The sequence below is a fragment of the Hylobates moloch genome, unplaced genomic scaffold (assembly GCF_009828535.3).
Source record: "Hylobates moloch isolate HMO894 unplaced genomic scaffold, HMol_V3 SCAFFOLD_4, whole genome shotgun sequence".
Lineage (NCBI taxonomy): Eukaryota > Metazoa > Chordata > Mammalia > Primates > Hylobatidae > Hylobates > Hylobates moloch.
In genome coordinates this window covers 31851681-31865375 of record NW_026652279.1, presented here as the reverse complement: position 1 = coordinate 31865375, position 13695 = coordinate 31851681, and the positions used below count along the sequence as shown (strand labels likewise).

The 13695-nt window shown below is 49.8% G+C and overlaps 1 protein-coding gene across 2 annotated transcripts in view; it reads right to left on the bottom strand.

Moving 5' to 3' along the window:
• LOC116466773 (FYVE, RhoGEF and PH domain-containing protein 5) overlaps nucleotides 1-13695 on the bottom strand; it is a 124731-nt gene that overhangs the window by 23648 nt on the left and 87388 nt on the right. For both annotated transcript variants that reach the window (XM_032149802.2, XM_058437312.1), the window contains exons 6-11: nucleotides 12915-13075; nucleotides 12490-12646; nucleotides 11760-11847; nucleotides 10118-10168; nucleotides 9509-9567; nucleotides 2883-2954 (exon numbers count right to left, since the gene is read on the bottom strand). In XM_032149802.2, coding sequence (XP_032005693.1) covers nucleotides 2883-2954; nucleotides 9509-9567; nucleotides 10118-10168; nucleotides 11760-11847; nucleotides 12490-12646; nucleotides 12915-13075 — 588 coding nt within the window. The remainder of the gene's footprint in view (nucleotides 1-2882; nucleotides 2955-9508; nucleotides 9568-10117; nucleotides 10169-11759; nucleotides 11848-12489; nucleotides 12647-12914; nucleotides 13076-13695) is intronic.

The following is a 13695-nucleotide window of genomic DNA, read 5'->3' as shown; positions in this document are numbered from 1 at the left end:
TGGGATCATAGTCCTGAAAGACACCACCCTGAATGTCATAATCCCTAAAGTCTAAATCTCAAAAGTCTAAAATCCTTAACATCAAAAATTCCAAAACTCACGCTGGGTGCCATGGTGTGTGTCTGTAGCCTCAGACACACTTGAAAGAATCACTTGAGCTCAGGAGTCCAAGACCAGCCTGGGCAACTTACTAAGACCCTGTCTCAAAAAACAAAACACTCACAAAATTCTGAAAATCACAATCACAGGAGAGCTGCATTATGTTAGGTGGAATTATTACCCTGTTATTATCTTTGTTTGGAAATTAAGTATGATTTAAGGAGATGTGTGCGGGTGCCAAGTCGACAGGGGTTGGACTTGTGATGGTTAATTTTTAGGCATCAACTTGACTGGATTGAGGAACACCTGGAAACCTGGCAAAGCAATTCACCATGCTCTGTATTACATTCTGCATCATTTCCAATACTGGAGGTATAAATTGTATACAGACTTTTACAGGGTTCTAATTCATTTTATGTTTTTTTTTTTTTTTTTTTGCAAATTTGGCTTCATGAAAAGTGCATTATCACAACCAGGCATGGTGGCTCATGCCTGTAATCCCAGTGCTTTGGGAGGCCGAGGCGGTTAGATCACAAGGTCAGGAGTTCAAAACTAACCTGGCCAATATGGTGAAACTCTGTCTCTACTTAAAATACAAAAATTAGACGGGTGTGGTGGTGCGCGCCTGTAGTCCCAGCTACTCGGGAGGCTGAGGCAGAAGAATCATTTGAACCCAGGAGGCAGAGGTTGCAGTGAGTCTAGATTGTGCCACTGCACTCCAGCCTGGGCAACAGAGCAAGACTCTGTCTCAAAAAAAAAAAAAAAAAGGAAAAGAAAAGTGTATTATCACAATGTTGAATTTGTGTGTAAGCACTGTGTACGTACTTAAAAACACAAACTTCTTCAATGAATGGAGATATCCTCTTTGTACATTTGCATTTGTGAAAGATAAAATTTCCTGAGATCTTTGCTCTGTGGGTGGCTGCATATACTGTGGTGACACATCACAGTTTTTAACTGAGCTCATCAAAAGACTTTGGTTATTTGTCATGGTATTTCAGATGACCACAGTTATAAGGCTGGGTGCATACAATTACTAACCATAATGACACACACTGATATATTTCCCTGTTTGACCTTTTTTTTATAAATATGGTTTGTGTGCTCATGACTATTTGACCCGTGGAACTATTGTTAGCATACAGCAGCATTTATGCTTGCAAAATTATGTATGTTCTTAGTGCCTATTTGATTGTATAAAGTGGCCTATGAAGTATTGTTATGTTTTTATGTTTCTTAAATAAATTCCCACTGGGCACACTGGCTCACGCCTGTAATACCAGCACTTTGGGAGGCTGAGGCGGGCGGATCACCTGAGGTCGGGAGTTTGAGACCAGCCTGACCAACATGGAGAAACCCCATCTCTACTAAAAATACAAAACTAGTCGGGCCTGGTGGCACATGCCTGTAATCCCAGCTATTCGGGAGGCTGAGGTAGGAGAATTACTTGAACCTGGGAGGCGGAGGTTGCAGTGAGCCAAGATCACACCACTGCATTCCAGCCTGGGCAACAAAAGCTAAACTCCGTCTCAAAAGAATGAATAAACAAATAAATATATAAGTTCCCTTTTTATTTATTATTTTTATTTATTTATTTATTCTTTTGAGACGGAGTCTCACACTGTTGCCCGGGCTGGAGTGCAATAGCGCGATCTTGGCTCACTGCAGCCTCTGCCTCCTGGGTTTAAGCGATTATCCTGCCTCAGCCTCCTGAGTAGCTGGGACTACAGGCCACCACATCTGGCTAATTGTTTGTATTTTTAGTAAAGAAGGGGTTTCACTATGCTGGCCAGACTGATCTCGAACTCCTGACCTCGTGATCCGCCCACCTCAGCCTCCCAAAGTGCTGGGATTACAGGCGTGAGCCACCATACCCGGCCCCCTAAATTCCCTTTTTAAAAATATAAGTATCTTTTAAATATTTTTCTAAATTATTTTTTCCAGAATTATATTTTTGGGATTTTGATCTTTTGGGATTTCAACATTTGGGATCATGGTGCTCAAGACTGTGTCTTTCAGGATTCTGGGTGGTCCAAGCCATGACTCCCTCCTTGATTTGTACCCATGAGGAGTCCATTCAGAACAGAGCCTCTGAAGGTCTACTAAAACAGCCGAAGACCTGGGAACAGCTGCTATCGCCCCCTTAATTCTGGAGATACAAATAGATGTTTAAGAAACAATTTACCAAACTCATGATCCTGGCCAAAACACTAAATGTAACTTTACAGAATCTCAGTCCCATGAGACACCTGCTAATCTTGAGTAAAATTCCCCTGAGCATGTACTTTCATTCCTTTGTCTCTTGACCTTTATGGAGCATAACTGGTAATGAACATTTTTTACTGTTTTTAAGCTGAGTTTTACATTTTCCATTTGGAAGCTTTAAAGAGAGTGGATTTATCTCTTCAAGAATGTTATTTTTAAGAAAATTTCCAGGGGCTTGCTCTTGGGAGATCATTTTCTGTTTTCCCAGCAACTCTGCACTGAAAATACTTGGTGCTTCCTCTTCTTGGAGGTGAGGAGAGCCACAGGCAACACGAAAAAAACTGGCATTGAGTCTTTAACTGCTCTGCAGGCAACACATGGGGTGGAGAACCCCAGGGAAGGCAGCCGAGGGCTGTGGCCAGGAGAATCCAGTGAGCCTACGCCCACCCGCCTGCCTGCCCTCCATGGGTAGACAGCACCTGCAGCCAGGCCTGTCTGGGGCCAGCCCAGTGAACAATGGGGCTTATCGGAGCCTCGCCCAGCCACCCTCTGCCCCTGCCCATGGTGGCGGCACTCACCCTTCCTGGCTGGAGGAGATCCCCTTGGCCCCGGACGCTGTGCTCAATGTGGACCAGCTTCTGCAGGTTTTCCTGTGGGTGGGAATGGGGTGAGGGGGAGATGGTCAGGGCCCCTTCCAGGCGTCTTATCTCCTCTGTAAGGCATGGCATTGCTTCTGTTTCAGACAAAAATGAAGCCCGGAAAGGCCTGCCCCAAATCCAACCTCCTGTACGAGGCAGGACTGGGACCCGAGCCTGGGTCTGCAGGGAGCCACCGCCATGGCTCTGTGTGCTGTGGAGCCGGCTGCCTGGCCTCGCTGTGCTGTCCAGCATCCCTGTGTTTCTCTGGACAACTGCTCTTATGCTCTCTAAGCCTATGTCCCTCATGAGACCTGGAGCATGGGGACTTCACCAGACCCAAGGCTGGCTTCAGGCCCTCCTGGCTTGTAGCCCATAAAACACAGCACCTGCGGAGGAAACTGGATCCAGACTCTGTGGAGCCTCGTGGTTAGAAAAATAAGTGTGCCCTGTCAGTACCTCACTGGGTTAGCCACAAAATGTAAAGTAACAGCCCCCTGTCTCCTCTGCACAGTACCCCACAATCCTAGATACAACAAGCGCCCACCCCGTGGGCAGGTGCCCCCTGAACCTTACACAGGGCAGGTTCTTAAGTTGTAAGGTGAGCATTGTGGGTAGAGAATTTGCCCTGAAAAGTCCTTTCCATTATCTACGGTTTTGGCCATAAAATCCAATGTAGTAAAAAATGAATAATTGTGGTTCCATTTCCACTTATGACGTAGGAAGTACAAGAGAACACTGCTCTCATTGTAGTGTGAAAAAGCCAGATAACCTTCAAAATCATAACTATGCTCCAGCCTGTGGGAGAGCTGGGGTCACAAGGCAACCAAGTGAACTGGGTTCTGCCTGGCAAGCCTGTCCACAAAGGAATGAGATGCAGGAACTGCCGCACCTTTGGTGACACACAGGAGGCAGAGGTGGCTGGTGTAAAGGAAGGTAAGAAGAAAGCAGCGAAAATGTTAATGAATTCTTAAAGGACAAGTGTGGGCTGGTGCCAGTTTAGAGTAATGGGGAGTTGCAGACCCGAGGGAATCTGTCCTCACTTGTAAGCTCTCATCCACAAGTCTCTGCCACATGCCCACGAGAAAGGCAGGGGCAAGGTGGGGCCACATGCAAAGCCCTGCCCAATTCCTCAGGCCTTCTCTCATGCAAGGCTTCAGTTCCAGAAGGAGGCCAGGAGACCTCCCACCCCCACAGCCCAGGCAAAGATCCGCTGCTCTGGGGAAAGAGAGCAAAAGCTGCACCCTAGGAGGGGGGCGGTAACCCCTTGGACCCAGTATTATGCACCAGTACCTTGCTGGGGGATGACCAGAAACCTGTCTAAGGCCAGCCACAGGGCCACAGAGCTCAGTGCCGTGCAGGGGAGGGGCAGGAATGCTGTGAGAGCCTGGCTCACAGGCCCTGCTTCAGATGGAGGCATGTGCCCACCGTAAGCCCAGCACTGAGTAACACAGGGCAGTAGCCTCTGCCTCTGAGAGGGGCAAGAGCATGGGGAGAGGGCCTTCCTGTGGTGCAGGCAGGGCTAAAAGCTGAATATGGAGCAGGAATGAAAGAAAAGCTCTCTGACCTACCCCACAGGTCACAGCAGCCCCCACTGGAGAAGCATGAAGCCTGGCAGTCACTGAAGGTTGATGACATGGCAGCAAAACCCAAACCCAGATCAGGTGCCGACTGGACTGACCCGACTGCCCTGTACCCTACCGTGAACAGCCATGACCAAAAAAGAGGCTTGCCCCACCTTGAGGGGTAAATACGATTTACCTCAGTCTCTACGGTGCTTCTACACATAATGCCTGGCCTTCAATAACAAGTTATGAGGAACGCAAAAACGCAAGCAAAAAACTCCCCAACCCCAACTCATTTTCAAGAGGAGAAAGCATTCCATCAAACCAGAGTGAGAAGGGACACAGGTGTCCGAGCCATCAGACCTTGAAGTAGCTCTGATTGGTGGGTAAAAGGACCTCACGGGAAAGGTGAACACCACCCACGAGCAGATGGAGGATTTTGGCAGAGATGGAAACCATACGTGAGAGTCCAATGGAAATTTTAAAAGTAAAAGATCAGTATCAGAAACAAAGAGTTCCGTTGACAGGTTTAGCAGCAAACGGAACACAGCTGAGGAAAGACTCCATGAGCTTGAAGATAGATCAGTGGAGATGATCCACACTGAAACACAAAGAGTGGGGAAAAAGAACAGAGCATCCAAGAGGATTTCCTAAAATTAATGAATGACAACAAACCACAGATCCAAGAAGCTCAAGAATCACAACTGGATAAAGAGCACCCCATCCCCCACAACACACACACAGACACATCACAGCCAGACTTCCCAAAATCAAATCATAAGAGAAGACCTTAAAGGCAGCCAGAGAAAAGGGACACATCACACAAAGACAGACACTCACCAGTATCACAGCAGACTTTCTACCAGAAACGATGTACACCAGAAGACAGTGGAGTGGCAGCAAAGAAAAACTGTCCATCCAGGTTTCTACACCCAGGAAAAATATCTTCCACAAGTTAAGGTAAATTGAACAATTAAATTAATGGGTGGTAGGAACGAGGCTTCTCACTGTTGGAGTGAGAATTTACAGATAAGCAAGAGAGGAGGCTAGTGTGGTCATGATCAGAATGGGAAACATTGGTAAAACCTCATGGTAAAAAACAAATACATAAAATACAATAAAATAAAAATAAATAAAGGCCAGCCATAGTGGCTCATGCCTATAATCCCAGCAGTTTGGAAGGCTGAGGCAGGAGGACTGCTTGACACCAGCCTGGGCAAAATAGTGGGACCTTGATCTCTACAAAAAATAAAATAAAACTCATGGTTAGTTTAATATTCAGATACAGATGGTTATGTATGGAAATATCCACAGATATGGGTATATGCAAAGGCTGGTATACACATATATTTCTTTGCTGTCAGCTAAGGAGGTGTAAAAGAAATGATACCACATTACCAGTGAGTGCACCTAATGCCTGTATCTTGGCTTCTAGTATTATTATCCAATTAATGCAACCAGGGCTCCATGGAGAAATGATTGATTCTAAGACTGGGGCAGGAAATACACAAGGTGAGTGATCCTGGAGCACCTTGCACTGCCAGAAAGTAAGGAAGTTCTCAAAACACACACACACACACACACACACACCCTGAAATCTATACTGATGGCACCATGTGAAAAGGGCACAGAAACCAACTGAAAAACGCTCCCAATAGCCAAAGCTGAAACAATTTGAGAAATAAAATAAATAAGGAAGTGTTGGATTATAACAGTCCATACTGATATAAATGACTTCTTTATATATAATGACTAGATACACTAGCCAATGAGGGAGAAGAGACAAATCTCCCAGGCAGAATTCCACATAACCTAGGTAGATACGGTACCCTCAAGGGGAGGGAGCATAATCCCCCGCTCCTAAGAATGGGCTGCACAAACTGACTTTTTTCCAAAGGGCATGGAAAAGGCAGGGGTGAGACAGAGCAGCTCCACAGTGGAGAAACCTGCCACAGGTGACTTCAGCCAGGTGACCAAGGTCAACGTCAACAGTGGTAAATCCTGTTGCTGGTATGTGCCCTTCATTAGATGGGATGAAAAGTACCTTGCTCTGTGAGCCTCTTCCCAAATAGCCATACACCCAGTCTAATCATGAGAAAAACACCAGACATTTCCACCAGAAGGGCGTCCCGCCATATACCCGACCATTACTCCTGAAAACCGTCAAGCTCATCAAAAGCAAGGAAAATGAGAAACTACTGCAGTCAAGGGGAGCCTAAGGAAACAGGGCCACTAAACAGCATGTAGGATCCTGGATGGGACCCTAGAACAAGACACCAGGCAAAACTAAGGGAATCTGAATGAGCTAGGGTCTTCGGTTAATAATCCTGTATCAATATTTGTGCGTTGATGTAACAGATGTAGCATACTAATAAAAGACATTCATAACAGAGAACACTGTGTGGGGGACACATGGGGACTCTCAGTACTATCTTCTCAATCTTTTCTGTAAATTTAACGTTGTTTTAAAAAATAAAGTCTATTCAGAAAGCAGAATGATGGTTACCAGCGGCTGGGGTGGAGACTGGAATGAGGAATTAGAGTTTAATGGGGAGAGTTTCCGTCTGGGAAGAGAAGTTATGGAGATGAATGGGGTGAAAGCTGCATGACAATGTGAATATGCTTAATACCTCCAAACTGCAAAAGAGTAAATGTCCCAGGCAGAGTTCCTCCCCAATCCAAGCAGGCATGGGCTAGGGGCCTCTGGTCCAGAACAGGCCTGGTGCAGCTGTCCACAGCTGGCCCCTGCTTCCCAGCACAGCGTCCAACTTCAGCCTTGGAGAAAGCCAGGAGGGTGTCTGGCCAGCGGCTGCTCCGGTTCCTCCTCCGGGTGGGGCTGCGTGTGCAAGCTCCCCGTAGGAGGGAAGACGTATCCCTGCCTGACCTAGTTTTTCTCTCTGGAAGCAGAGGCAGCCCCAGCTAAACGGAAATGTGGAGAACCCAGCCCATCTGCTGCTATTCCTCGACAGGGTGCTGGACCCCAAAGCACCTCTACTTTTTGGCTGTGTTGAGGGACTCTCACTGTATGTACAGGATGCCAAAATGAGGAGGGGCAGGGAGGTCAGCGCAGAGCAGAGTGAGAGGAGAGGACCAGATTAAAAGGGCATGTCTGACCCACACGGAAAACGGCCCGGAAACCGGCCTGTGTATTCATACTCAGCTGATTCAGCCTCCACTCTCAGTCTACCCTTCACCAGCCAGCCCGGCCTCTCTCCCTGGACTCTGATCCTACCTTGCCATCCTGTCCCCATCTCCTAGCCACCTAGCAGGTGGCTCTCTGAACTCCAGGATGTACCGTCCAACCTCCATGTCTTTGCCCAGGCCAGCCCCTCTTCCTATCACCCCTTTTCTCTCTCTGCCTTCCTGGCATGTGTGCAAATCCTCCCTATGGGGACACTTCCAGTCATCTTTTTTTTTTTTTCTTTTAAGATGGAATCTCATTCTGTCGCCCAGGCTGGAGTGTAGTGCCATGGTCTCGGGTCACTGCAACCTCCGCCTCTCAGGTTCAAGCGATTCTCTAGCCTCAGCCTCCCGAATAGCTGGGCCTAAAGGTGCGTGCCACCACATCTGGCTAAGTTTTGTATTTTTAATAGAGACAGGGTTTCACCATGTTGGCCAGGCTGGTCTTGAACTCCTGACCTCAAGTGATCCACCTGCCTCGGCCTCCCAAAGTGCTGGGATTACAGGCGTGAGCCACCACACCTGGCCCGTATCATCTCTTCTGGCAACCTCGGCTGGAAGGGCCACCTCCCTTCTCTGAACCCTGTGGCATTCTCTCCCACGACATCTATCATGGTCATTTGCATCCATATATTTAATTACTCCACTAAGCGGAGGTTTCCGCAAGGGCTTGTATCTCCACTCCCCAACATAGCACAAGGTCTGACACATAGCAGGTGTCCAATAAATGCAATTTCCCTTCCTCTTCTGCCTGTGGATGACTCACTGTACACATGCCCTGTGTCTCTGCCACAGCAAAGCATAGCACCTCCTCGGCACACATGGCTATCATCTCCCTTCTGTGCCTGCAGAAGATGTGACTACCTGGTCACTGAACTCTTTTCCAGTGACCTAGGACTCAGGCTTGGAACCATTCTCAACACAGAGCGCTAGCATGCCTACAGCTTAGCAGGACAGTGAGCATGTGGATGCAAGTAACCCTGGTGACCACCTGAATGGAGCTGGGATGCAGGATCAACTCTGCCCTCTAGCAGACACAGTCACATACAGTCAGAATCAAATCTGTGTTTAGAGCCACGTATTCTAGTGGACTAGTGATTCTCAAACTTTTGTAGTCCTAACATTTACTCAGGGTGCTTGTTAAAAATGCAGCTCTCTAGATCCTACATGCAGGAGCTCTGACTGGGAAGATCTAAGGTGTGCCCAGGAACTAGGAGTTTACAAAGCACCCCAGGTGCTGATGCGGGTGACCTCAGACCACAGTCGGGGCATTGCTTATCAGGTCTCCACAAGTCTGCAGCCCCTCTCATTGTTTGAGCAGTGAACCGGAGGCGCAGAGAGGGGCACACAGTACCTGAGGTCACACATCAAGAGTCAGAGCCGGCCGGGCGCGGTGGCTCACGCTTGTAATCCCAGCACTTTGGGAGGCCGAGGCGGGCGGATCACGAGGTCAGGAGATCGAGACCACGGTGAAACCCTGTCTCTACTAAAAATACAAAAAAATTAGCCGGGCGTGGTGGCGGGCGCCTGTAGTCCCAGCTACTCGTAGAGGCTGAGGCAGGAGAATGGCGTGAACCCGGGAGGTGGAGCTTGCAGTGAGCCGAGATCGTGCCACCGCACTCCAGCCTGGGTGACAGAGCGAGACTCCGTCTCAAAAAAAAAAAAAAAAGAGTCAGAGCCAGAACCCATGGCTCTCTGCAGAGTCCCACAAGAGAGATGGTTGCCTGCAGCCCCTAGGAGTGGGGCATCAGAAGGCTGACCGGAGCTGGTGGGGAGGTGCCTGGAACCCGTGTCTGAGGAAGGGGGCCACCGGGCCGCACTCACCCCTTGCTCCATGCTGTCGTTGGCACGGTCTGTGACTTTGGAGATGAGGCTCAGTGCACCTGGGGAGGGACACAGAGCAGGAGTTGGGCCATTGCAAGAGGGGCATCAATTTTCCCCACTGTAGTGTTAGGTCACAGGCCTCAAGCCCAGCTTGGCCACTACTGCCTAAGTGACCTTGACAGTGATTTGACCACTGTCATGCATGCCTCAGTTTCCCTGGCTGTAAACTGAATATGTTATAATAGGGACCACCCTGGCAGGTGATACACAGGGACAGCCACATCGAATTGGAAGGAAACAGGGAGACTGTGGTGAGCTTTTCAGACCCGGCACCACCCCTCCTATCACCAAATTCTGGTGACCCCCCCCATCCCCTCTGACGGGATGTCCTCCCATCCTAGGATGTCCCCACAGCTTAGGTGACAGAGGACTCATCTCAGAAGAGCTAGGGGCTCTCACAGAAGTCCCAGACGTGTCATATGCAGAACCCACCCAGCTGGTGGGGAGGGGACTATGTCCTGGGCCTTGGAATCGGGGCAGGGTCCAGGCTTTGGCACAAGGAGGCAGAGCAGGCTTGAGTACCTCCCTCCGCGTTCACGCTGGACTCACCCTGTGTGTTGCTGTACTCGGCAGAGTCCGGACAAAGGTTGTTTAAATAGTCTGTTGGCAGGACAAGAGCCAGGAGTCAGCTACTGGCGAGGTCAGCCCCTCCTGCCCACAACTGTGGCCACCCCCTCTCTTGCCAGAGTCGGAAGTTCGATTAGAATGAGGCATCTACCCTCTTTCCCCTGCTGGCCGCATCACAATACCATGTTAGCATGAAACCAGGCCCCCAGGACCACTGTCAGCATTGCTGCCACAGCTGCTTGTCCCTCACTTATCCAACAGATACCCACTGAGCACCTGCCTGGCACTGGGCCATGCCTTGGAGACAGATCCAACAAGGTGAATCCATCACAGCCCACTGGGGGCGACAGGCGTGGCAATCAGCACAGCCGAGTGTGTTGTGTAATGCATTCATACTCTCCAGGCTCCACATCCTCCAGCCCCTCCCCAGTGACTGCTCTTCCATCTGCTCATTCTATTCTGGCCATGATAGCTTTCTGGAATGTGCCAAGCTTGTTCCCACCCCAGGGCCTTTGTACTTGCTGTTCCCTCTGCCTGGCACTCTCTTCAGATCTTCATATGGCTCATGTCCTCGCTTTACTGAGATCTCCGTCCAATGCCGCCTCCTCAGAGAGGTCTTCCCTGATCGCTAACACAGCAGCCCTGTTCCCTCTGTCTCCTTAACTTGCTTTATTTTTCTTAAGAGTTCTTAACAGACACTATCTTTTGGCTTTCTTATTTGCTTGTCTAGGGTGTAAGCTCTACAGTGTCACTGAGTTTGCTGTTCAATTTACTGCTGCATCTCCAGTATCCAGCATGGGACCTGGTATATAGTAGGTGCTCAATAAATAGTTCTTGGATTAGATGAATGAATTCTCTAGTCCTTGGCCCTAATGTATTTTTGAGGAGCCCCAGTTGCTACCTGGAATTACATATCCATGCCTACATATGTACTGTCCGTCTCTCGCATTAGGACATCAGTTGCCCAGGGCAGGCGTCTTTGTCCATTTGGGAGGCAGTTGAATAAATGGGTCTGGAGCTCAGAACAGAGGAGTGGGTGTTTCCAGCAGGCAGAGATAGGAGAAAGGGCATAAAGAGGGAAGGGAAGGGGACCCAGGACTGAGCCCTGAGAAGCTCTGACGTTTATGGGGCAGTGGAGATGGGAGGCCACCAGCACAGACAGAGAAGGGACAGAGAGATGGGAGGGAAGTGGGAGAGAGTATACCACAGAAACCCCGGGAAGAAAGGACTCGAGAAGCAGGAAGTGGTCGTGGGTCCAGCAGGTCCAAGGCTGAAAATGTCCACTCATATGGCCACGAGGAGGACTTTGATGACAGGCGTGGCTTCAGTGAAATGAGGAGATGGCCGGCTGAGGTAGGGAGGAAGTGCAAGCTGGGGAGGGGTGTCGTTGGGTTTTTGTGTTTTAGGATGGGGGGTGGCCACTGGAGGGAGCTTTCTAAGGTGGCAGGAGGTGGTTCAGGGGGCTCAAAGCTCAACTGGAGGGAAAGGTAAAGGCAGAGGCCACCCTTCCCCAACACCTGCCTGCCATGGTGAGAGGCGAGGTCGCCACAGTCCCCTCCACCCCTCCTCAGGGGCCTTCCCTGCCCCGCTGCCTCAGTCCCCATTGACCTCCTGTGGGGCCCACCTGTAAGGAGCACTTGGTACTGGAAGAGGCGTTGGACCACCCGCAGCAGCCGATGCTTCGCAGTCTGGCTGCCTCCTTGTACACTCTGCTGCTCTCAAGACAGGAGAGGAAAAACCTTATCAGAAACCCTTCCTGAGGGCACCATGCTCACAGCAGCCCACATACACTGTCCCATCCACACCTCTTCCCGGGCCAGCTGAACTTCTCCCTCATCTCCAAAACCAGGTTCTCCTCCTGCGGGAAGCCCTCCTGGATTAGCCCGGCCTGCTGTAACTGCTCACTCCATCATGCTCCCAGTTGGTGCTACACTCAGTATCAAGCCTCTCCTAGTCCCTGCTCTGCTCTTAATGTTAGCAATGGAGGAAAGCTCCCCCTTTTTCTGCCCAGGAAAACTGGATCCCCAGTTTGTGGCTAGTGTTGGGAATTTCCTTGAACACTCCATGGCTGGGGCTCTGGCTTGGTTGATGCTTTTCAGCTGAGACAAGAAAACTACACGAGACCCTTACTGTGAGTGGCACTCACTGCACTGTCATCTGCTGCCCAACAGTGGATGTTCCGGATTCTGGGTTCTCCTTCCTGATGGGTCATCCTCTCATCCCTCTGGCCAGGTCTTCCCTGTCTGCTCCCCAGCCCAGACCTACCGAGATGTCCCACTGATTTGCATTAAGCCCTTCGCCCACCTCAACCCCTGCATCCTTACAGCAGGGTCTCAGAGGACCAAGGGACCCACCTCAAATTCACGGACAGCAGCTGCCAGCCGGGGAGAGTGGAGGCAATTCTCACTGAGCAGACCTAGGTACCTGTCGAACTGCAGGATGTGAGTGGCGTGGTGATCAAACCCCTGCTCCCGGGCCAGGAAGACGTCAGCTACCTTCTGCTGGCTCTCCCTGCAGCCAGGGATGGGGATAGGACAGTGAGAACTCAGCCTTGTAACCAACACAGGATTAGAAGCGGGGGCCTGGAGTCATATCCCTGGGTGCAGATCCCAGCTCAACCCTTGCACAGTTGTTTTACTTTGAGCAAATGACTTAACACTTCTGAGTTCGGCTTTCCCGTCCATCAAATGGAGATACCATTTCATATGGTGGTGTTTTTATCCGTCTCCATTCCCCCAATGCAACAAAAGTGGAGCCTCGGGGTCTAGGGACTGCTCACCAATTTGACAGCCTTTCCTCCAGCTCCTCCAGGATGCCTTGATGAAGGTCGTGGATGGCTGGGAGTTCACTCAGGCCCTGCCTCAGCTCCTCCCGGGCCAATGTGTCTCTGCCTTCATGGTCCATGTCATCCAAGGCCCTCATGACAGCTCCGTGGAAATCCTGAAACACCAAAAGGCCTGTTACCCACAGGTTGATAGGACTGAGCACAAGTCCTCCTTGGCAGATTTCCCCTGGCGCTTTGGAGCCCTGGCATCTGTGAAGACAGCAGTGAGGCCTTAAGCCAGTGAGTGTCTCCAGACCCAACAGTCTCACCTACAAAGCAGAGATGACCACATGCACCTGGCGACGATAGGGCTGCCTGAGCTGACAACCAAAGAGCACCCAACCCAACGCCTGGCACAGAGCAGGGCTCAACACACACTCACTCTCCTCTCGTTGTGGTCACTTGGTGAACACTCTTCTTTTACAAGATAGGGGAGAGATTGGGTAATTCCTTCTATAATGAAGCAGAGGGTTTTGCTTTCTCATTATCCATCTTTGAAGAGGTTCATGTGCTATGTAGTTTCAAAACGAAGTCTAAGGAAATTATAGGCATCCACCCTATGGTATATTAAGCAGTCACTAAAAATGATAAAGGTGGTGGCTATGTAGAAATATTCACATCATAGTGTTCAGCAATCAAGAAGGGGTGCAGAGCTGTTTCCACACCCTTATATACTGTGTAAAAAGTGAGCAAAGGAGAAACCTCAAAGAAAACAGGACAACATGCAGAGTGGCTG